Here is a 26,388-nt window from a genome sequence, read left to right as displayed (position 1 = left end):
TAAAAAAACCACACATTTCATTTGTCAACTAACTTGTGCCCAGCACACAGCATTTTATGTAGGAACAGTCACCACTAAACTATCTGAGTGGTTGAATGGGCGTAGAGCAAATGACCAGTTATGGGCAAGCTTTACATTTCTGGAGTATTGTCTACAGCATGATTTAAGGGACCTGAATTTCTGCCACACTGTAGGGGACCCACCTGAAACTAGTTTCCCAAATTTCAGATATGGGAACCTGCTCTCTAATACATCTGTATATCTAGACACCCTCGTAGACTTAAACTTTGTTAACATTTTCGTCCTCTCTTTCTTATATTTTTTTGTGTATTAATTGACTTTTTTGACGGGGCATATGTCACACTGATTTAATTTTTCGGGGAACACTAAAAACAGTGCCACGACTAAGATAAGAAATTCTGGGTAGTTGTTATTGAAGTGCAACTACTCACAGAAATCCACATGGGCCATAATTATCATATGACAGTAAAACTTGTGGATATTCTAATGTGTTGACATGGAACCAATATTTATTGGGAAAAAAAAAAAAATTAGCTCCTAATTTTAGCCACCGGGTGCAAATCTGGTGCTGTACGCTCTTTGTATGATATGACACCTGCCCTGTCATTTGATAACCTGTAATGCGATTGAACAATGTGGCTATTTAGAAGATGGACAGCGTCCTGTTAGTGAAACTGTTTTATGTGAATGGTAACAATTACAGCACTGCTTTGAAAGAGTATCATCAACTGAAAGGTCTGAGGAGAGGCCTAATGTCATAAAATGGATTAAAGAAAATGATAATGAATTTCAAAAACATGGGTAAGCCTGGTGTGGCACCTGGAAGAGGAAGGCTTCCTATCCTGGTGGAAGTTATTGAAGAGATTGCTGTTGCTGTAACTAACACTGCAGGACATGCCATGGGTAGAACTAGTGTCTGTGCACTCCTGAGAATTGTCTATCCCACGGCCAATAGTATGAAAAGTTTTGCGGTCTATTGTAAATGGGTATCTGATCAGCAGTGGGTGCTGAAGACTTCCAGCATAAGAAGTCACGCTCATTCTGCCAGTGACCTTGTCAAAGAGGGTGGAGGAGCGGACAGTGGTACAGTGCCCTCTCTTGCCCTTGGGGTGGGAAACTACCCCTAAAAGGCGGAAGAATCAGCATTGATCAAGGGGACTGCCAAGGGGGAGGTGACCATGAGGAAAAGATTAAATAACCAACAAAAGAATAACATTCAAAGGGTCGGAGCATGGAATGTCAGAAGCTTGAACATGGTAGGAGAGCTAGAAAATCTGAAAAGGGAAATGCTAAGGTTTAATCTAAGTATAGCTGGGAGCAATGAAGTGAAATGAAATGAAGACAAGGATTTCTGATATGAGGTGTATAGAATAATGTCAACAGCAGCAGAAAATGGTATAGTGGGAGTAGGATTCATTATGAATTGAAAAGTAGGGCACAGAATGTGTTAATGTAAAAAAGTTCAGTGGCATGGTTCTTCTCATCAGAGTTGATAACAATCGGACTCCGACAACAGTAGTTCAGATATACAAGCCGATGTCACAAGCAGCGGATGAAGAGAGAGAAAGTATATGAGGATACCGAACGGGTAATTCAGTTTGTAAAGGGAGATGAAAATCTAATAGTCGTGGGTGATTGGGAGGAAGAAGTAGAAGGAAGGGTTACAGGAGAATGTGGGCTTTGAACAAGGAATGAGAGAGGAGAAAGGTTAACTGAGTACTGTAATAAATTTCAGCTAGTAATAGTGAGTACTCTGCTCAAAAATCACAAGAGGTGGTGGTATACTTGGAAAAGACCGTGTGATATGGGAAAGAGATTCTGAAATCAGTTATTGGATTGGAAGGTGTATCCAGAAGCTGATACACAATTTAGTAATGATGAAGAGTAGCCTGAAGCGTAAGAGACTGGTCAGAAATAATCAGTGTGCAAAGAAGTGGGATATGGAAGTACTGAGGAATGAAGAGGTGCAATGGAAATTCTGTGAGGCTATAGATACAGTCATAATTAATACGTTTTTAGGCAGTTCAGCTGAAGAGGAATGGACGTCTCTAAAATAAAAAAAGGCATTGACAAAGAAATGATTGTCGAAAGGACTGACTCAGTGTGTAGAAAAATCAAAACAACCTTCAGTGAAATTAAAAGCAAGGGTGTAATGTTAAATCCACTGTCAAATGCAGAGGAGAGAGCAGATAGGTGGAAAAACTACATTGAAGGCCTCTATGAAGAGGTGGTCTTCTCTGATGACAATAGGAGAAGAAACGGGATCCAGTATTAGAATCAGAATTTAAAAGAGCATAGGAAGACTTAAAATGAAATAAGGCAGGAGGGATAAATAACATTTCACTAGAACTCTTAAAATTACTGGAGGAAGTGACAACAAAACAACTATTCACGTTTATGTAGAATGTATGAGACTGGCAATGTACCACCAGTTCTGAAGATTTCAGTGCCAACAAGTGTGAGAATTTTTGCACAATCAGCTTAACAGCTCATTCAATCGAGTTGCTAACAAGAATAATATAAAGAAGAATGGAAAAAAAACCTGAGGATTGGGTAGATGACAATCAGTTTGGCATTAGGAAAGGTAAAGCACCAGAGAGGCAATTCTGATGATGCTGTGTTTGATGATGGAAACAAGACTAAAGAGAAATCAAGCCACATTCATAGGATTTGTCGAGCTGGACAAAGTGTTCGACAGTGTCAAATGGTGCAAGATGTGTTTGAAATTCGGAGGAAAAGTAGGGGTAAGCTATAGGGAAAAACAGGTAATATACAATATGTGCAAGAACTAAGAGGACAATAGGAGTGCAAGACCAAGAACAAGTACTCATATTAAAAAGGATGTAAGACAGCTATGTAGTCTTTCGCCCCTATTGTTCAGTTTATACAACAAAGAAGCAATGATGGAAAGAACAGAGAGAGACAGGAGAGGGATTAAAATTCAGGGTGAAGGGTATTAGTGGTAAGATTCACTCACGACATTGCCATCTTCAGTGCAAGTGAAGAAAAATTACAGGCTATGTTGAAAGGAATGAACAGTTTAATGGGTATAGAATATTGATTGAGGGTAAATTGAAGAAAGATGAAAGTAACAAAAAGTAGTGGAAATGAGAACAGCAAGAAACTTAACTTCAGTATTAGTGATCATGAAATAGAAAAAGTTAAGGAATTCCACTATCTAGGCAGCAAAATAACCCATGACAGACAGAGCAAAGATGACGTAAAAAGCAGACAAACTAGCAATGGCACAAAGGCATTTATGGCCAAGAGGAGTCTACTGGTATCAAACATAGACCCTAATTCCAGGAAGAAACTTCTGAGGATGTACATTTGGAGCACAGCGTTGTATGGTGTTAAAACGAACTGTAGGAAAACTGGGAAAGGACAGAATTGAAGCATTTGAGATGTTGTGCTACAGAAGAATGTTGAAAATTATCTGGACTGATAAGGTAGGGAAAAATGGAAATGAGCGTTTGGAGTCATTGGCCAGGAGGCCCCTTGCGGGGCAGGTCTGGCCGCCTTAGTGCAGGTTTTATTACATTTGATGCCACATTGGGCGACCTGCGCTCCGGATGGGGATGAAATGATGATGAAGACATCACGACACCCAGTCCCTGAGCGGAGAAAATCCCCAACCCAGCTGGGAATCGAACCCGGGCCCATAGGATGGCAATCCGTCACGCTGACCTCTCAGCTATTGGGGCGGACTTATAAGGTAGAGAATGAGGAGCTTCTCTGCAGAATCGGCAAGGAAAGGAATGTATGGAAAACACTGACAAGAAGAAGGGGCATGATGGTGGGACCTCTGTTACAGCATCAGGGAATGACTTCCATGATACTAGAGGGAGCTGTAGAGCTTAAAAAGATAGAACAACACCGATATTGGAATATATCCTGCAAATAATTGCGAAGGACATCGCACGCAGACGCTACTCTGAGATGAACATTTGGCACAAGAGAGGACTTTGTGGGAGGGGGGCATCAAACCAGTCAGAAGACTGGTAATTAGAAAAAAAGTACAAGATCCAGATGCTGCAGCAACTGAAACCTCATGATCCACAGCAACATTCTGAACTTGCTGTTCGGTCTCTGGCATGGATCAAAGTTGATGACATGGCCAGGCAATATTCTATGGAATGACAAGGCACATTTTACATGACAGGCTATAGTGAATACACAAAACTGATGAATTTGGGCTACTGTTAAATCACATGTTGTGCAAGAAGTGCCACACACATGCCCTGTGTTACTGTGTGGTGTGGAATAATGAGCATCTTTATTCCCAGTCCATTCTTCTTTTAAGACAGTACACTCAGATGGCTTGTCAGGCCGATTGTGATGTCTGTATAGCATGTTTTGCAAGAGCACAACTGTGTGAAAACCACTGTTTTCGTGCTGGGTGACACCCCATGTTGCTCACTCAGTGAAAGATCTGCTTGATGTAACCTTCCACGAACATGTTGTCTCCAGACGTGTTGCTGATGCTTGACCGGCAGGATCATCTGACATGAATCCATGTGACTTTTGGCTTTGGGGATATCTAAAAGAACATATTTACCAGGGACATATTCGGTCTCTGACTAATGTGAAGGCCAGTATACAACAACACATTGCTCAGATTCTGCTGGAACTGCTGTGATCAACTGTTGATCACATCATTTCAGAGTTGCAGCATTGGTCATTGTTTCTGGTGCTCATATTGAACAAATAGTGCAAGTGGCAGCTAATAATAAAATCAATACTATGATTTTCTCATATGTTTGACCTTTTCTGTGACGTCCCTTGTTCAATCACTTGCATATGGAAAAATGTTTTCTGTATGTCTTTTTTGCATTCATAGTGCCAAATCTGTATGTGGTGGCCAAAGCTGGAACTAATTTTTTTCCAGCGTAAATTGGTTTCCCATTAACACTTACCATATGTACCAAGTTTCACTGCTATACAATAATTACGGCCCACACTGGACCTCCGTGAGTAGCTGCACTTTAATTATAACCACCTGGTAAATATGCATTTTGATGGTTTTGTGTGTTTGGTAAGTTAGAATTGGATATAAAACAGATATTTACCTTAAGTAATAATGCTATATTTTATTGAACTATAAACTTCTTTTAAAAAAAGTACAACCTAAATCAAAGAGTTAAGATCAGAATTAGCTGAACTTTGCCTTTTTGTTTTATTTTATTTATTTTTGTAATTTAATGCTTTTGGTAATGCATACAAAAAATTTTAACAGCCATAGCTTGTTTCAAATTGCAATAATTAGTAAATAATACAACATCAGTATGTTAACAATTACATTAAATGTTTTCAATGTTTTTATTCAGTGTTATTTTCACATTCAGTTGCCCAAGTGGAAATCTTAAATCCTTGTACTCTTGAGGAATGTATGTTTAGATTTTCATCACGTCTTCAGTTTTTGCTCTTTTAGTGGGCTTATTTCCAGAAGGGTATGATGGTTATAATGGCAGTGCAGGTGTCTTTGAAGTAAGACCCATGAAGGAGTTGTGGCAGACGAGACCATTTATTGTCTAATACCCTTTTACATAATCCTTTCTTTCGTGGGAGCAGACGAACTGGTAAACATTACAGACTGAAATTTTAATTATTTTGAATCTGGGTTTGCTTTATGTCTCTTCAGAGAAGGCAAACCTTTTGTAGTGCAGTTTTCATCAGATTTTGAAATCCAGAATATGTCTGGTTGCAGCTTCTTTCCTGGTACAGAACTTTTCTGTAATATGATAAGTAACCTCATCAATTGAACAGATTCTGTGATTTTTTTGTTGTTAATGATGATTCCAAAATTTCCATCAAGATGTATGAAACTAGGACCTCTCACAGGATTTATTATTGTTATTTTCTTAAATCAACCTGTGTGTGAGTGAGAGAAGAAACCAAAGAGAAATTTGGGGAAGGAATTGAAATTCAGGAAGAAGAAATAAAAACTTCAAGGTTTGCCAATGACATAATAATTTTTATAGACAGCAAATGATGTGGAAGAACAGTTAAATGGAATGAACAGTGGCTTGAAAGGAGCATGTAAGATGAACAAAACCAAAAGAAGGGTAATGAAATGGGATCGAATTAAACAGGCAGTGCAGAGGGAAGTATATACGGAAATGGAACACTGAAAGTAGTAGGTAAGTATTGCTGCTCAGGGTGTAAAATGACTGATGATAGTCAGAGGAGAGAGGATATAAAATGAATACTAGCTGTAGCAAGGAAGGCCGGCCGCTGTGGCTGAGCAGTTCTAGGCGCTTCAGTCTAGTCTGGAACCGCGCGACCGCTATGGTCACAGGTTCTAATCCTGCCTCGGGCATTGATGTGTGTGATGTCCTTAGGTTAGTTAGGTTTAAGTAGTTCTAAGTTCTAGGGGACTGATTACCTCAGATGTTACGTCCCATAGTGCTCAGAGCCATTTTGGTAGCAAGGAAAACGTATCCGAATGAGAGGAATTTGTTAACATTCACATAAATTTAAATGTTATGAAGTTTTTTTATGAAAGTAGTAGTCTGGAGTGTAGCCTTGTGTGGAAATGAAATGAGAGAAGAAAATAGAAGCTTTTGGAATCTGTTGCTTCAGAGGAATGTTTAAGACTAGATGGACAGGGCACGTAATTCAGGATGAAGTACTGAATATGATGGCGGAAGAAAGAAATTTATGGCATGATTTAAATAGAAAAGAGATCAGGTGATAGGACACATTTTGAGACATCAAAGAATCATCAGTTTTTTTTTGGTGGGAAGTGTGAGTGCTAAAAGTTGTAGAGGGAGACCAAGAGAACAGTATAATAAGCAGATTCAAATGGAGATAGGTTGGAGTATTTATTCAGAGGTGAAGAGGCTTGCACAGGATAGACTCGTGTTGAGTGCTGCATCAAATCGGTCTTCAGACTGAAGAAGAAGAAGAAGAAGAAGACGATGACAATGTACTACCCACTATGCCCCCTACCCCTGCACTTTTGCTCAGTTTCTGAAGACCTCACTTTTGATGGGAGATTAAACCCTACTCTTCCTTTTCTTTACCCCCATCGTTACAGAATTGGCGGTTCTATGAAGTAGCAAGACATAAGTGTCTTCTCATGTGTGTGCAACCATTCTTGAAAAAAAAAAAAAAGAAAAAAAAAAAAAAACTAACTTGATGGCAGAATGTAAACAAGTGTTTATCTATGGTGTTCTGGTGGGGACCTTGTGACACAGTTGTTGTATTTCATAACACCACTTAAATCTAATTTTTCCAGCTCGCATTATGATTTATGAATTCGATAAATACCTAGGATGAAGTTGACATAGTACAAACAAATTCAGTAACTCACATGCCTTGTTAATGTAAATTCCACAGCATGGACATGCAAATACGCCTATAAACTGTGCAGCTAAATAAGTCAAATAATTTAATCTGAATGCAATTGGCCTGAATGTGATCAAGATTGACAATGAGATAATCAAGCTATATAGATATTCTAAGTAGACACACAGAAAAATAATATGCTGTACTCCTGATTCTTTGTGGTAATGTAGGAGAGAAGAGGCACAAATAATTAGAGATATTTTCAACCTTGTATTTTTTTGTTTGAAAGTTTATCCATATTCTGTTCAGAAGTACTGTAGGCTGTTTATTAGAGGAGCTGACTTCTTTTGCACTGCATTTAGAATTTTTCTTGAAGCAGTAATATCACCGTACTAAAACCCCCTCTGGCCCACGTAATGAGAGTATTAACTAATGTCAATGCGGTACAGTGACTAAACGTCGCTGTCTTCATCCCACTTTCACATTTGCTGTCTTTTTGTTTCTTTTGTTATGAAGAAGTGGTCTAATTTTGGCACCGATCATGTGCTGGAGCCACATTCATGTCCATGTCTACATCTACGTTCTGGAAAGCACTGTGAGGTGCGTGGCAGAAGGTATTTCCCATTGCCCCATTTATTAGGGTTTCTTCCTGTTCCATTCATGTATGGACTGTGGGAAGGATGATGTTTGAATGCCTCTGTGCATGCAGTAATTATTCTAATCTTATCCTCACAATCCTTACGTGAGGATACGTAGGTGGTTGTAGTATATCCTTAGAATAATCATTTAAAGCTGGTTCTTGAAAATTTGTTTACAGATTTTCTCAGGGTAGTGTACACCTGTCTTCAAGAGTCTGCCTATACAGTTACTTCAGTATCTCTATTACACTCTCCCACAGATTAAACAAACCTCTGACAAATCTTGCTACCCTTCCCTTATACCTTAAGTATCCTCTGTATCCTATCAGGTATGGGTCCCACACACTTGAGCAATATTCTAGAACTGGCTGCAAGAGTGATTTGTAAGAAATCTCTTTTGTAGACTGATTGCTCTTCCCCACTATTCTACCAATAAACCGAAGTCTACCACCTGCTTTACCCTCAACTGAAACTATATGGTTATAAAGTGTTAAACCCAGCTGTTTGCACGAGTTTGCTGATTCCAACAGTGACTCATTGATATTATAGTCACAGGGTACTATGTTTTTTCATTTTATGAAGTGCACAATTTTACTTTTCTGAACATTTAGAGCAAGTTGCCAATCCTGCACCACACTCAAATCTTATCAAGATCTGATTGAAAATGCCTGATTTTACTATTAATATTGTCTGCAAGGCCAGTAATATACAACCTGAATGGAAAGAGTCCCAAAAGTTACTTCTACATCTGACGATGTCTCTCCATCCAAGATAACATGCTTTGTCCTCCCTACCAACAAGTACTCAATCGAGTCACAAATTTCACTTTATACCCCATATGATTGTACTTCTGACAATAAGTGTAGGTGTGGTACTGAGTCAAATGCTTTTCCGAAATCAAGAAATACTGCATCTAACTGGTTGCCATGATCCGAAGCTTTCACTATGTGCGAGTTGGGTTTCACATGAATGATATTTTCGAAATCCGCTCTGGTTGGCATTGAGGGGGTCATTCTGTTCAAGATAGCTCGTTATGTTTGAGCTCAGACTATGTCCTAAGATTGTAAAACAAATCGATGGCAAGGATATTGAATGTTACCCTTCTTGTAGACGTGTGTGACCTGTGCCTTTTTGCAAGAACAGGACATGGCTTTTTGTTCGGGGGCTCGACAATAGATTATAGTTTGAAGAGGGACTAACCTAGCTGCAAATTCATTATAGAATCTGACAGTGATTCCATTGGGACTTGGAGCTTGTTCAGTTTTAATGATCTCAGCTGTTTCTCAGCACCACTGACACTAATACTTATTTCATTCAGCTTTTCAGTGATACGAGGATGACGTTGGGGCATGTCTCCTGGGTTTTCTTTTGTAAAGGAACATTTGAAAACAGAGTTAAGCATTTCAGCTTTTGCTTTGCTACCCTCAATTTCAGTTGCTGTCTCATTTAGTAGTGATTGGATACTTACTTTGGTGTCATTAACAGCCTTTACACATGGCCAGAATGTCTTTGGGGTCTGTGAAAGATCGCTTGACAATATTCTACTACAGTAGTTGTTGAAGGCATATCTCATTGCTAGGGACAGGAAAAAATCAGTGTTATTTTATGGCCAAAATCGGAGTTATTTTTTGCACTTTTCGGGGTTATTTGTCGGTGTTATTTTCTGGCAAGCTTTTTCTATTATCACTTATCTAGTTTTGTCATATTTAACCATTTTTCAATGCTATGTTGAAAATGGAACTATTCCTAAGATAGGGTGGGCCAAACATGAGACGTGTAGAGATAAATTTTTTTAAGAAAAATTTTTGACACAAATAATTATTTAAAAAGAAACACCAAAGGTAAGAATGAAAATAACAGTATGATGCAGATATTTTATTGATGACATGTTTCCCACTTCTTCATATCGTTCTTGAGCCGTGGAGACCACAGAAGCCTGTCTCCGCGGCTCAAGAATGATATGAAGATCTGCTAGGAGCGTGAAACGTGTCACCATTGAAGTATGTGCAACAGAGACTATTATTTAAATTTTTAAAATTTGTATATACTGTTGCTGCGCTTGGCCGCAATGGTGTGGAGTGATACATGTATTTTAAATACTGGGAAAAAAAATTATTTATCAATGGTGTATCCAGCAGATTAAAAAATATATAGAACTTCCCCTTTTTTCAGGTTTGCAGTCAACACACGATAATTTTTCTCATCGACTTAAATATTCATGTTAAATGTTGAAATTTCTTATGGAATAGCAATAATGAAGCTTAGAAGAAAATCTTTTAATTTAAAGAAAAATCTCTGCCTTTGCAATGCTATTCTTAATAAATAAAATGTCTTGGCTGCATACCCAGGAGATTTTTCTGTACGAATATCACCAAGAAAGCTTGAAGGTTATTTTTTTAAGTATTCCTAACTAACAAAATTCTTATAAATGTTTGCAAAAGGTATTTAACTTCGGTTAAAAATAAGAAAAAAATAATTTTTTTTTTTTTTTTTTTTTTATGTTCACTCAGATGTAGCTTGGAAACAAAGTTTATGATAAGTTTCAGTACAAGTTTTGAGTTTTAAATTCCGTTTTCCATCAGTCTTCAGTAGAAAAATACTTGCTTTTAGCGTAGGTTTTTTTTTTTTCTCCCGCCCACACATATACAACTGGTAGTAAGACTTATTTACGTACTGCATTTTCAGCTGTTTTTACCAAGATCTGGACAAAGGGGTGAAAACATGCAAAACATCTGATATGCTTACCTCACTATTAACAATGAAGTGAGTGTAACGGAAATATCTGAACATGGGAACTGCAATAGCTTCGAAACGATTGAAAAACGTGCCACAAACAAAACACGAGTCAAGTGAAGTGTACCCCCACTCTAACTCAAACAGCTATGCGCATCCACAAATCTGCCAGCTTGGCAGCTTCAGAAAAATTTTTCCGGGTAGATACAGGCTGCTTTCTCTCACTGTTTATACATCAAACACTCACACTCTCAAGTAGCCAGAAGCAGGAGTAGGCACTGCTTATATGCGATTTCAGCTCTGCGCATGCGCAGCAAGCTGCTTAAATGAACCTTATTTCAATGAAATTTGAAAACCATTGTATGGATATTAATTAAAATTTTTGTAAGTTAATACATGCAGGAAAATACGCACTCATTCATAAGGGTTGGCAGCGAGCATGCGCAAAACAGTTGTCCTGCCAATGAATGGTCTCTGAAAACTTGACTAATGACTTAAGCACAATCATGCACAATATTAACGTGGTTTGCATACTATCACGGAGTACACCTTTTTCTTTGTTTGGATGATTTGAGAAGGGGTTCTGATACATGAAACTGATTATCAATTAGACAAAAGTAACTGAATTTTGCAACTTTGGCTGTTTTCTGCATCAAACTGATTAACTCAAGTTGCTGTCCTGTAATTAATCCAGCGTGCTGGAAATCCAAAAAGATGAAACTGATTAACTCAAGTTGCTGTCCTGTTATTAATCCATCATGCTGGAAATCCAAAAAGATGAATTTTATAGCTGCTCGTTTCCGTCCTAGAAATGAACGCTGTCCTGTAAGATATCTGCCTCGCCAGCCATTCGGAACTCATCACATATTTGGAAATAAACACCCAAATATTTATTTCATTCTTCGATCTCTAATCAGATGGAAATGCATCATTTATTGCAGAACATGCTTGTATTACACTTTCAGATTTTTTCCTGTACTTTTACTGTGAAAAGTGGTAGAGTTGTAACCTCAATGATTATGACGGTGTTGGTAGTGTTCGCACTCACCCTCCTTCCATATACTTGCATTACATTCATAACAAAAGACCCAGACTGTGTCAACAATGCTACAATGGAAAAAATATATATATTTGCATGCAGTGGAACACAAACTTACATCCATTCATATCGTAAACCACGAAACTATCCGTTACGTCATGGCTTACTCATTCGACTACTGTCTCGTCTCAATGATCACTTTTCTTCAAGCTTTATATCGTTGCTGCATTATTAACCGCATTTAATAATCATTGGAGATGTGTTTGTGATAAATTGCCATTGCGCCATTGCTTTGAAACGGCACACTGCGGCACATGCACTGCAAAAGAAATAAATAATCAAAAAACACAGTGGTTGTTCGTACGTGCTCGCAAAAGTTGAGCTGCGCGGTATGAGGCATCTTGTCACGGTCTGTCCGGCTCCCCCTGTCTGAGGTTCGAGTCCTCCAGGCATGGGTGTGTATGTTGTCCATAGCAAAAGTTAGTTTAATTTGGATTAAGTAGTGTGTAAGGTTACGGACCAATGACCTAAGCAGTTTGGTCCCATAAGATCTTACCACAAATTTGCAAATTTTTTTACGCAAAAGTCGATAGTTGAAAGGCCACTAATTACGTCACGACTGCAAAAGGCAGTGTGACAATTGTACATAGAACATTTCGACATGAAACATCACTAGATTTACGACACTTCTTACGAGGACACAGAGAAATTTTGTCGAAAAACTCCAATTTTGCGTTACTTCCTTAAAAACCGCAGAATTTCGTGTTACCTCTGTAAAACAGATGTATTCGCGATATTTCCTTAAAAACCACCAGATTTGCGTTATTCGTCGTGTTATCATTTAAAAGAATTTTTCCTGTCCCTACTCGTTGCTCTCTTGTCAGCCAAACATGTTTCATTCAACATGCCTCTATCTACAGCCCAATGCTTTGTTTTACACCTATTATTCAGTGATCTCTGTTTCTTTTGAAGTCCCTTTACAGTGGCTGTTTACCACAGAGGTTCCCTTCCTTTAAGAACTATTCCACAGGGTAATATACATCCAGAGCATGGTCAACTATTACTTTAAATTATAGCCAGATATCCTCTACATGCCCCCGCCCTGTGCTGAAAGTTTCAAGTTCCTCATTGAGATATAACACTACTGATTTTTCATACAATTTACTGAACACACATATATCTTGCTGCTTCGTTTAGTTGTCCTGTATTTTAGTTATCATTGTTCCCATAACTGCGTCATGGTCACTGATACTAGTTTCAATGTGCCCATCCTCTGATGGGTCAGGGGTCCTTCATGAGTGGGGTTCCTAACTATCCGTTCTTGGTAGTTTCCTGAGAAAGCATTTAGCAAAATTTCACAGGATGTCTTATCACACCCACCACTAAACAGATTGTAATTTTCCTAATTAATTGTTGGATGATTAAAGTCTCCAAGCATGATTACAGTATGATTGGGGAACTTACCCACAAGTGAACTGAGGTTTTCTCTACAGTTTTCAGTTACGTCAGATGAGTCTGGTAGGCGATAGGAGGATTTTTATGCCCCTCCCCACTCGGTACTGAGTCTTGCCCAATCTCACATTCAGCTTCAATTTCAATCTTTGTGGATTTGAGTTTCTTGTCTACTGCAACAAATACACCACCTCCATTTCCCATTTGGGGATTATGGAAGTGTCTGATTCCACCCATCTGCTTTGATCCATGACATCATCAATATGGCAGAAATGGCTATTCTAAGTGTGTCCAATATGGTGCCTATGATATCACTACATAAACATGGCAACAAACACGAAAATACGTATAAGACAATTACATCTCCCTCCAACCCTGGGAAATTGTGGGTTTTAGGGAGGGCCCAAGCTTTTTTTTCTAAAAAAAAAAAAAAAAAAATATGCAATCCCAAAACACACAAAACGATGAACCAAAAACAATAATTACAAAAATTTACAGGAATTGGACACTTCCCTTGGTCAACCATAACTATTGATATGAAAATATCTAACAACTACAACTACGAAAACCGAAACCAAAAGCACAACACCTCAAAAAGTCAGAAGTCAAACATTGCTACGTAAATAATACACAATAAATACACAAAACATTACAACTTGAGAAAAATAGACAAAAAAAAAGCAATAACTTACAACCAACAAATTTTGGCACTGCAAAGTAGGTCGACCATCCCAAACACACACACACACACACACACACACACACACACACACACACACACAGAGGAAGGGGCGTGGGGGGGGGGGGGTTGTCATCAAACACAACAAGACGACATCTGCAAACACAACCAACTCATAAACTCCACTCTGTAATGATGTCACACACCACAACACCCATACGTCATGGAGACGGGTGGAATCTGACACTTCTGTTGACCCCCCATTTGCCTATTCTTTGGATGAGCTCCACTGCTTTTCATCGGCACTTCAAACTCTTTGACATTTTGTTGCGTTTGCTTTGGCAGTTCACCATTAGGATTTTAATACTCTTCAACTGTGGGAGGCATCTCTTTCCATCTTACACTGATACTTCTTTGTTTCCTATAGCTATCTTTATTTGGATTGGATGGAGAGTCACCTAATCTAAAAAACCTCACACAGTCAGCTACCTAAGCAGCAGCCTCTGATGTGTAGTGGACAACTGACCTGTGTAGGGGAACTATACAGTTCTCAACCCCCAATGGCGCAAGTCCAGGAAGTCACAGCCTAGCTTGTCACAGAACTGATCTGTTGTGGGGACAATGCTGCAAATCGTGAGGTTTGTTGAAACTCCACTTGCAAGACTGGCCTTCTGACTCTTTACTGCCAGTTGCCAGAATGACCCAAGAACGACCTCTGGAGAGCTCTTCCAACACACCAACTCGCAACAGCTGACAATTGTTTGACAGTAGTCAGGGCGATTCCAGCTGTTTATGAACGTTAATCAACTCATCTGGTGTTTGAGAAGAGCATGCACTGTGGGGCTTCATTTTGGCTGGTGCAATGTATTTCAAGACAGCGAACAAATAACTTTAAATTAAGCCCACTGATTATATTTTACTATTCAGTGCAGGGGTGGTTATTTTATGAACACCACAAAAGAATTTAAATAAATAAAATTAAGTTAATTGTTTTTTTTTTTTTTACCCTTTGATAACAACAAACCTTTTAAAGTTTTAAAGATAAGTAAGTAGGATCCAGTATCTGGAAATATAGACTGTTGTATTTGTTGTGAAAAGTCATACTTACTACTATTACTGAAATAGTTAGATTAAGTTTAACTGGATGAAATTAAAACAGTTATTGAATCTGGTAGAAGATATAATTAAAAAGTATTAGGTACCTTCCCACCCCTGCCATCTTGGTATAGTCACGGTTAATGAAACTAGAACAGAAAACATGGACTGACAGTATAATTAAAAATACTTCAGTTAGGTTAAGAATTTACTAATTGTCATTGAGTTAACATAAACGTTTTCTGAGTATTATACTGTGTCATAATATAAAAAAATATATTGGAGAACGCACATTTCGGCCACAGTTACAGTGGCCTTCTTCTGGGTCTACTGATTTGATTATGACATGGTACGATTCTCAAAAAAAGGTTTGTGTCAACTGATTCTGGCCATGGAAGCCTATGCAGTTATATTTCTTTGAGTTGTTTAATTATCAACTATCATAAGCAACCAAATTTACTAACAATCTTTAATTTTGTTTTCCATACAGCCTCATCTTCGAGGAAAACAGCCCCAACCACAGAAAATTTTATGGTATGTACAACAGTAACCAAATTTTCAAAACATTTAGGGTCATTGAATTATCAACAGATAAATTTTATGTGATTTTTACTTCCAGTATTGTCCTGCTAGTACTTCATTTTTCTTGAGCATAATTGGCAAGTGTGTGTGTGTGTTTTGAAGGGTTTGTTTTTAAGAATCATGTCCTTGGCACGGTGTAGTGTTCTAGAAAATTGTTCACTCCGGCACTGAGAATTGGATTTCTAGCTGGATTCTTGGTTCCCCTCATCTGCCGGCACTGCTTTTCCAGTTTCTTGCTATTGGACGGTGGTTGTATTCATTCAAATGCCCTAGGCTACTTCGTAATATGTTGACTTTAGTGTTTTGAAAGTGGCGTATGCCCATTTCTTTAAAGGCAATAGATTACATAAAATAATGTTATGCTAGATTGATAACACATTGTTCTTTCTCTTTTTTTTTTTTTTTCATAAAGTTCTCTCACACAGAATTGTATTAACAGCTGTTTGTTGCACCTGTCTAATAAATAATACATCAAACACTGTTGTATTGCTGGTAGAGTATGTGCAGAATATCATGACTGGTAGATGTGCATTCGGCAGAGCAACCATAGGGAGAGTGATGGGACCGGGGGTGGTGGGCAGGTGGTCAACAAACTGTAGGGGAATGCCAAGCACTGGAGGGGAAGTTCTAAACTGAAGCCTGTGCTCCACATTTTTTGTGACTATTAAGTGGAGCCCCTCCATACACACACATGCATGGTGACCATTGAAAAAAAAACTAGCTGTCACCTCTATATTGATTACTATGTAAAAAGAATTCTGCAGAAGATGCAACGAAAGCAGCAATTCAGTTTTGCGAGACTTGTTAACAACTTAAAACTTTCAGATAAGCATCATGAGGGGCCAATTTTGATTAAAACCTACATAAACCTACATTGCTCTTGTTGCCATATAAAAATTTGCTTCTTTTTGTCAATACACAGGAGAGTTTACACGATGTCACCTCACTGACACAGTGTGCAGACGCAATTTTGAAAGAATTCTGAAACAGTATTTTGTTAAGTGAGGAACTGAGGACAAGTATGGTCAGTAGCTTATGAAAAAGTGCATCATCTGTACAAGAATCAACATGTAATTTCTTCACTTATGTTGTTCCAAAACCCACACTATTTCGTATTTCACTCTTAAAAATTACGATTGTTCATCAAAAGGTATGTAGTTAATGATGTAGATAATGAAGTTTTGCGTAATAACCATATGGAAAAAATACTGTCCTCTTTGCAGGCCGCCATTTGCCAAAATCTTGTTTCAGTATCTCAAACTGTTTATGGAATATGAGGAATGTTATGGATATTTCATTCTGGCTTTATTGCTGGTGCGCACAATTGCAAATCAGTGTGCTATGTGAGATCAAATTTCTTGAAACTGGTGACAGACAGAGATCTTCACCCAGTCTAAATAAAAATTCAGTATGTTACCTACATTTCATATGCAGCAACATATTATGTAATATGCACCAAATTCAAAATCAAAGTGACCCCTATTTTTCATTGCGAACCTTTTCGAATTTTGTGCTCTGTCTTACTTATTTGCAAATATCACAATAACTATGACCATTAATGAAATGATGTGCCCATCACCATGGAACTGACATGATAAAGCTGTAATTAAGGCAAAAAGATTTCTTTTTTACTGGATAGTTTCTGTAAAATCTTTTGAGAAAGTTTGCAGGATGTGTGCCTCGATTCTGTCATCGCAGTGAGACGCCACCCGGCCAAAAGCAGGCAAACAATATTGATATTCCCTTCTGAACAAACAAATGAGCTTGCCCAGTGCTTCAGATGAAAGTTTGTCACTGCATGGCAGCCACCATATCCTGCATGGTCTCTAGCAGAATTGGTAGTTGAGTGCCAGCCACCAATGGTACACACCATATGATGGGAAGCTTGAGCCACTGGTGTTACACGCTGCCCTATGGGAGGATCTAGTGTGAGCCACCAACAGCACATGCCAGTGTTGAAAGTGTTAAACAATATTACTTTATTTCAATATCGCTTGCAGAACTCTTGTGATGTTCCTCTTCCTTTTCAACTCCCTCATCTCCCCTTGTTCATCATCATCATCATCATCATCATCATCATTTAAGACTGATAATGCCTTTCAGCTTTCAGTCTGGAGCATAGCCCCCTTAGAAAATTCCTCCACGATCCCCTATTCAGTGCTAACATTGGTGCCTCTTCTGATGTTAAACCTATTACTTCAAAATCATTCTTAACCGAATCCAGGTACCTTCTCCTTGGTCTGCCTTGACTCCTCCTACCCTCTACTGCTGAACCCATGAGTCTCTTGGGTAACCTTGCTTCTCCCATGCATGTAACATGACCCCATCATCTAAGCCTGTTCGCCCTGACTGCTACATCTATAGAGTTCATTCCCAGTTTTTCTTTGATTTCCTCATTGTGGATACCCTCCTGCCATTGTTCCCATCTACTAGTACCTGCAATCATCCTAGCTACTTTCATATCCGTAACCTCAACCTTGTTGATAAGGTAACCTGAATCCACCCAGCTTTCGCTCCCATACAACAAAGTTGGTCGAAAGATTGAACAGTGCACAGATAACTTAGTCTTGGTACTGACTTCCTTCTTGCAGAAGAGAGTAGATCGCGCTCACTGCATTAGCTTTGCTACACCTGGCTTCCAGTTCTTTCACTATGTTGCCATCCTGTGAGAATATGCATCCTAAGTACTTGAAACCGTCCACCTGTTCTAACTTTGTTCCTCCTATTTGGCACTCAATCCGTTTATATTTCTTTCCCACTGACATTACTTTCATTTTGGAGATGCTAATCTTCATACCATAGTCCTTACATTTCTGACCTAGCTCTGAAATATTACTTTGCAAACTTTCAATCGAATCTGGCATCACAACTAATCTTCATACCATAGTCCTTACATTTCTGATCTAGCTCTGAATATTACTTTGCAAATTTTCAATCGAATTTGCCATCACAACTAAGTCATCCGCATATTCAAGACTGCTTATTTTGTGTTCACATATCCTAATCTCACCCAGCCAGTCTATTGTTTTCAACATATGATCCATAAATAATATGAACAACAGTGGAGACAGGTTGCAGCCTTGTCTTACCCCTGAAACTACTCTGAACCATGAACTCACTTTACCGTCAACTCTAACTGCTGCCTGACTATCCATGTAAAGACCTTCAATTGCTTGCAAAAGTTTGCCTCCTATTCCATAATCTCATAGAACAGACAATAACTTTCTCTTAGGAACCTGGTCATATGCCTTTTCTAGATCTATGAAGCATTGATACAATTGCCTGTTCCACTCACAACACTACTCCATTATTTGCCGTAAGCTAAAGATCTGGTCCTGACAACCTCTAAGAGGCCTAAACCCACACTGATTTTCATCCAATTGGTCCTCAACTAATACTCGCACTTTCCTTTCAACAATACCTGAGAAGATTTTACCCACAACGCTGATTAAAGAGATACCTCTGTAGTTGTTACAATCTTTTCTGTTTCCATGTTTAAAGATTGGTGTGATTACTGCTTTTGTCCAGTCTGATGGAACCTGTCCCGACTCCCAGGCCATTTCAATTATCCTGTGTAGCCATTTAAGACCTGACATTCCACTGTATTTGATGAGTTCCGACTTAATTTCATCCACCCCAGCCGCTTTATTACACTGCAATCTATTGACCATTTTCTCCACTTCCTCAAATGTGATCCTATTTCCATCATCATTCCTATCCCATTCTACGTCGAAATCTGAAACATTACTGATCGTATTTTCACCTACATTGAGCAACTCTTCAAAATATTCCCTCCATCTGCCCAAGGCATCCACAGGATTCACCAGCAGTTTTCCTGACCTGTCCAAAATACTTGTCATTTCCTTCTTACCTCCCTTTCGGAGACTGCTAATTACACTCCAGAATGGCTTTCCAGCAGCTTGACCCATAGTCTCCAACCTGTTTCCAAAGTCTTCCCAAGATTTCTTCTTGGATGCTGCAATTATCTGTTTGGCTTTGTTTCTTTCTTCAACATAACGTTCTCTGTCTACCTGAGTTCTAGTATGTAGCTATTTTTGATATGCCTTCTTTTTCCTTTTACAGGCTGCCTTGACTGTGTCATTCCACCAAGCTGTTTGCTTCATCCTACTTTTACATACTACTGTTCCAAGACATTCTTTAGCCACTTCTAGTACTGTGACCCTGTACCTTGTCCATTCCTTTTCCAATGACTGTAATTGACTACATTCAACTAACTGGTACCTTTCTGAGATCGCTGTTATGTACTTGTGCCTGATTTCCTTATCCTGAAGTTTCTCCACTCTTATCCTCCTATATATGGACCTGACCTCCTGCACTTTCGGCCTCACAATCCCAATTTCACTGCAGATTAAATAATGATCAGTGTCATCAAAGAATCCCCTGAATACACGTGTGTCTCTCACAGCCTTCCTGAATTCCTGATATGTTATTATATAGTCAATGACAGATCTGGTTCCCTTGCCCTCCTAAGTATACCGGTGAATGTTCTTATGTTTAAAAAAGGAGTTTGTGATTACTAAGCCCATACTGGCACAGAAATCCAAGAGTTGTTTCCCGTTCCTGTTGGGCTCCATATCCTCTCCAAATTTACCCATAACCTTTTCATACCCTTCTGTTCGATTTCCAGTCCTGGCGTTAAAATCACCCATGAGCAGATCACCGTCCTTGTCCTTTACTCTAACAACTACATCACTGAGTGCCTCATAAAAACTATCCATCTTATCTTGATACAATGCGAATATACTGACACAATCCTAATTTTCTTGCTAGACACTGTCAAATCTATCCACATCAGTCGTTCGTTTACATACCTTATTGCAACTCCCCTTGTTTCTTTTTGGAAATTACCATGTTTACCCAAGTATAAGGCACCACTGATTATGAGACTATCCCCTTGTTTCCAAGAAGCTTTCTGAGAAAAATTTATTTTTAACATATATTAAAAACAAAGATTCCATGACTTACCAAACAGGAAAGCGCTGGTAGATAAGCACAATAAAAAAACACACAAACACACACACAAAATTTCAAGCTTTCGCAACAAACGGTTCCTTCATCAGGAAAGAGGGAAGGAGAGGGAAAGACGAAAGGATGTGGGTTTTAAGGGAGAGTGTAAGGAGGCATTCCAATCCCAGGAGTGGAAAGACTTACCTTAGGGGGTAAAAAGGACAGGTATACACTTCGCGCTCACACACACACACACACACACACACACACACACACACACACACACACACAGATCCATCCGCACATACACAGACACAAGCAGACATTTGTAAAGGCAAAGAGTTTGGGCAGAGATGTCAGTCGAGGCAGAGGTACAGAGGCATCTCTGCCCAAACTCCCTGTCAAACTCTTTGCCCCCACAAACGTCCGCCCGCGTGCCGCCCCCCCCCCCCCCCCCTCCCGCCCCCTCCGATGAAGCAACCGTCTGCTGCGAAAGCTCGAACCCCGCGTGCATGTTTGTGCCTGCCTGTGCGTCCACTGACCCGCCAGCACCCTCGCCTGGTAAGTCACATCATCTTTGTTTTTAGATTTATTTTTCCCACGTGGAATTTTATACCAAATGAAAGTGCTGGCAGGCCGACAGACACACAAACAAACACAAACACACACACAAAATTCAAGCCTTCGCAACAAATGGCCGCCCCACCAGGAAAGAGGGAAAGACGAAAGGATGCGGGTCCCAAGGGAGAGGGCAAGGAGCCACCCCAATCCTGGGAGTGGAAAGACCCACCCTAGGGGGAAATAAGGACAGGTGCACACTCGCGCGCGCGCGCACACACACACACACACTCACACACACACACACACACACACACACACACACGCGCACGCATCCACCCGCACACACACAGACACAAGCAGACACCTGTAAAGGCCTTTACAAATGTCTGCTTGTGTCTGTGCACAGCGCTTTCCCGTTTGGTAAGTCATGGAATCCTTGTTTTTAATATAATTTTCCCATGTGGAATGTTTCTTTCTATTTTATTTATTTTTAACGTATTTTGACTTGTCAAAATTACAAACTTTCTGAAAAGTTAACATTATAAATATTCTAAATTTATGCAATTTATTGATTGTCTACATTTTGATAATACATGGAGAAATAAAATAAATGAAAAGAAGTGGATTACATTAATTTGCAAACCATTTTATTTTCTACATTTTTTTTGCTTACTAACCCTGTCGTCTAAGGTTTCACTATCATCATCCTAATAACAGAACAGTGAAATTTTTCTCCTCGTTGTCATAAATATTGGGCTGTTTTTTCGGATTGCCAACTAGCTCTGCAGATGACGAAGAAATTGAAGAAATGTATGATGAGATAAAAGAAATTATTCAGGTAGTGAAGGGAAACGAAAATTTAATAGTCATGGGTGACTGGAATTCGACAGTAGGAAAAGGGAGAGAAGGAAACATAGTAGGTGAATATGGATTGGGGCTAAGAGATGAAAGAGGAAGCCGTCTGGTAGAATTTTGCACAGAGCATAACTTAATCATAGCTAACACTTGGTTCAAGAATCATAAAAGAAGGTTGTATACATGGAAGAATCCTGGAGATACTAAAAGGTATCAGATGGATTATATAATGGTAAGACAGAGATTTAGGAACCAGGTTTTAAATTGTAAGACATTACCAGGGGCAGATGTGGACTCTGTCTATTGGTTATGAACTGTAGATTAAAACTGAAGAAACTGCAAAAAGGTGGGAATTTAAGGAGATGGGACCTGGATAAACTGAAAGAACCAGAGGTTGTACAGAGTTTCTAGGAGAGCATAAGGGAACAATTGACAGGAATGGCGGAAAGAAATACAGTAGAAGACGAATGGGTAGCTCTGAAGGATGAAGTAGTGAAGGCGGGAGAGGATCAAGTAGGTAAAAAGAAGAGGGCTAGTAGAAATCCTTGGGTAACAGAAGAAATATTGAATTTAATTGATGAAAGGAGAAAATATAAAAATGCAGTAAATGAAGCAGGCAAAAAGGAATACAAACGTCTCAAAAATGAGATCGACAGGAAGTGCAAAATGGCTAAGCAGGGATGGCTAGAGGACAAATGTAAGGATGTAGAGGCTTATCTCGCTAGGGGTAAGATAGATACAGCCTACAGGAAAATTAAAGAGACCCTTGGAGGAAAGAGAGCCACTTGTATGAATATCAAGAACTCAGATGGAAACCCAGTTCTAAGCAAAGAGGGGAAAGTAGAAAGGTGGAAGGAGTATATAGAGGGTCTATACAAGGACGATGTACCTGAGGACAATATTATGGAAATGGAAGAGGATGTAGATGAAGATGAAATGGGAGATATGATACTGCGTGAAGAGTTTGACAGAGCAATGAAAGACCTGAGTCGAAACAAGGCCCCGGGAGTAGACAACATTCCATTAGAACTACTGACGGCCTTGGGAGAGCCAGTCTTGACAAAACTCTACCATCTGGTGAGCAAGATGTACGAGACAGGCGAAATACCCTCAGACTTCAAGAAGAATGTAATAATTCCAATCCCAAAGAAAGCAGGTGTTGACAGATGTGAAAATTATCGAACTATCAGTTTAATAAGTCACAGCTGCAAAATACTAACGCGAATTATTTACAGACGAATGGAAAAACTGGTAGAAGCCAACCTCGGGGAAGATCAGTTTGGATTCCGTAGAAATGTTGGAACACGTGAGGCAATACTGACCTTACGACTTATCTTAGAAGGAAGATTAAGGAAAGGTAAACCTACATTTCTAGCATTTGTAGACTTAGAGAAAGCTTTTGACAATGTTGACTGGAATACTCTCTTCAAATTCTAAAGGTGGCAGGGGTAAAATACAGGGAGCGAAAGGCTATTTACAATTTGTACAGAAACCAGATGGCAGTTACAAGAGTCGGGGGGGGGGGGGGGGGGCATGAAATGGAAGCAGTGGTTGGGAAGGGAGTGAGACAGGGTTGTAGCCTCTCCCCGATGTTATTCAATCTGTATATTGAGCAAGCAGTAAAGGAATGAAAAGAAAAATTTTGAGTAGGTATTAAAATCCAGGGAGAAGAAATAAAAACTTTGAGGTTCGCTGATGACATTGTAATTCTGTCAGAGACAGCAAAGGACTTGGAAGAGCAGTTGATCGGAATGGACAGTGTCTTGAAAGGAGGATATAAGATGAACATCAACAAAAGCAAAACGAGGATAATGGAATGTAGTCTAAGTTGGCTGATGCTGAGGGAATTACATTAGGAAATGAGACACTTAAAGTAGTAAAGGAGTTTTGCTATTTGGGGAGCAAGATAACTGATGATGGTCGAAGTAGAGAGGATATAAAATGTAGACTGGTAATGGTAAGAAAAGCATTTCTGAAGAAGAGAAATTTGTTAACATTGAGTATAGATTTAAGTGTCAGAAAGTCGTTTCTGAAAGTATTTGTATGGAGTGTAGCCATGTATGGAAGTGAAACATGGACAATAAATAGTTTGGACAAGAAGAGAATAGAAGCTTTTGAAATGTGGTGCTACAGAAGATTGTTGAAGATTAGGTGGGTAGATCACATATCTAATGAGGAGGTATTGAATAGGATTGGGGAGAAGAGAAGTTTGTGGCGCAACTTGACTAGAAGAAGGGATCGGTTGGTAGGACATGTCCTGAGGCATCAAGGGATCACAAATTTAGCATTGGAGGGCAGTGTGGAAGGTAAAAATTGTAGAGGGAGACCAAGAGATGGATACACTAAGCAGATTCAGAAGGATGTAGGTTGCAGTAGGTACTGGGAGATGAAGGAGCTTGCACAGGATAGATTAGCATGGAGAGCTGCATCAAACCAGTCTCAGGACTGAAGACAACAACAACAACATTGAGATTTCTGAGACTGTGGTTACCATGGGACCTGAGAACACAGCTGTTTTTATCCGAATACATTTCGGGCTCCACTTCTATACTGACGTGAGAATGTTACAATGTCTCTTGCTTCCAAATATATTGTCTGGCCGCAGCTCTCTTATTGGGTTTGTAGGACCAGCAACTGACGTACCCCCTTTTGTTCCCATCATGTGCCAGTGAGCATCAACAACATTGCAGCACAAAATAAATAAGTACACCACTGGCCTGTATCCAGACTTCTCCTTCAGTATTTGTCCAATTTGAAGTTATTTCAATTGCAACTACAGATGGATTCAGGCAAACTGTAAAACTGTAGTTTAAACTTGGCAGACGTCCCCCCCAAAAAAAAAAAAGCTGAAGTATACATTATAGCTTTCCATGGTTGGTGATATGACATTATTTGCTACCCTCTGACTATTCCCATCCCTGCATTCTTCTAGTTCTCAGCCAAGATAGTACCATTGTTCCCCCTCCAACATTTCCATAGTGCTGTGCTGGAGCAACTGTGAGATACAAACTGCAATACCTTCTAGTGCGCAAGTCATTTGTAACAACAGCAACTAACACATGAATAAAAGATCGCAACCACGATTCGGTCCAATTCTCGAACTTCGCTCGTCCTGCCATCTACTGACATCCGTTGGTACTATCTTCATGACTGGTCTTGCAGCTGTAATTTATTCTCGCAACAACTACTACAGTTTAATATGATTTATTTCGTTACGTATTGCATACTGGATTACTTTTCCATCTTGTTTCAGCTGAATGTTGCTATCATGTTCTAAAGCTGATTAAAAGCTGGCAGTCGTTTTATCTGGTAGTCTAATAAGTGAACAGCAACTTTCTCATTTGCAATCCACTTAGTAAATTATTACAGTCTCTTGTAATCAAATAAAATATTGATCTGGGTTCAGAATCAAGTACTATTTTTTGAAGGCCGCTTTTGAACGTTGGCTTTACTTAAAAAGCAGCATTACTGTAATGTTTGTACATGGACCCATACGTGTTTGAGAACTTTCATTGCAAATCTGTTCAAATACAACAATAATTTGTAAGATGTTAGAATTTATTGCTATTTCCTCCTGTGTTTCACAGAATTGTCCAATTTTAACCATACAAATACATTGTTGTAGTGGTTAGTTCATGGTTTCTTGCGCATGTCTTGCACTAGCGCTGTGCGACTCAAATGTGAAGTGACTGTTCAAACAACATTGGTATTGTATCAAGCATTTTGGTGTATTAGGAAATCGTGATCCTTTTCCAAAACGATTATCGTTTGCGTAGCCCATCTGTTCGGAGTTCTTCATAATAAATCTGTCTGCATGAGATCTGAACAGGTAAAGCTTCATCTGTAAATGTAAAGACAACCCCTATATATTGTATTAAACAACATAAAAATGTTAACCTCAGCTGTGATAGTTTTGATCTGCAAATATAAGATGATACTGTATTTTTCGAATGACGAATTTGGGGGAAAAATCATGGTTAAATTGGTTAAATGATTTTTCCTCACGGTAAGCTCCATTAGCCTATAAATAAAATCATGAAATGGTTAAAGCAGATTTATTAGAAAAATCTTAAAACTGCTGTATTATATTATTTCTCTACATAATCACCATTCACATTTAAGTGTTTATGATTATTTCACAATGAGTGTACAAATTCCCTCTGAGATTGCAGCAAGCCTGTGACAGTATCTTGAAGTTCTTTGTCAGAGTCAAAAAGTTGGAATCGAAGCCACTTCTTTGAGTGCGTTTTGAAATGAAAATTACTTGGCGCCCAGTCGGGACTGTGGGACATATGTCCTAAAATTTCCTGTTAGAACTGATGCATTAATTCTTGTGTTTGTGATTAAGCATTTGTTGTGCGAAAATAAGAAACTCGTAGGTAAGAGACCACATTGCTTATTTTGAATGGCCCTTCTCAGATTTGCTTATGTTCCACATTTGACTTCAGAATAATTATCCTGCATTCCATGCAGTC

At 39.1% G+C, this 26,388-nt stretch overlaps 1 protein-coding gene across 6 annotated transcripts in view; it reads left to right on the top strand.

Annotated features, from left to right (window-relative positions):
* Positions 1-26,388, top strand: part of LOC124604780 — a 110,824-nt gene that overhangs the window by 48,114 nt on the left and 36,322 nt on the right. For all 6 annotated transcript variants that reach the window (XM_047136511.1, XM_047136509.1, XM_047136508.1 and 3 more), the window contains one exon: positions 15,438-15,481. In XM_047136511.1, the coding sequence (XP_046992467.1) occupies positions 15,438-15,481 (44 nt within the window). The remainder of the gene's footprint in view (positions 1-15,437; positions 15,482-26,388) is intronic.

This window comes from Schistocerca americana, chromosome 1 (genome assembly GCF_021461395.2).
Source record: "Schistocerca americana isolate TAMUIC-IGC-003095 chromosome 1, iqSchAmer2.1, whole genome shotgun sequence".
In the NCBI taxonomy this organism is placed as follows: domain Eukaryota; kingdom Metazoa; phylum Arthropoda; class Insecta; order Orthoptera; family Acrididae; genus Schistocerca; species Schistocerca americana.
This window is presented reverse-complemented; position numbering and strand designations above follow the sequence as displayed.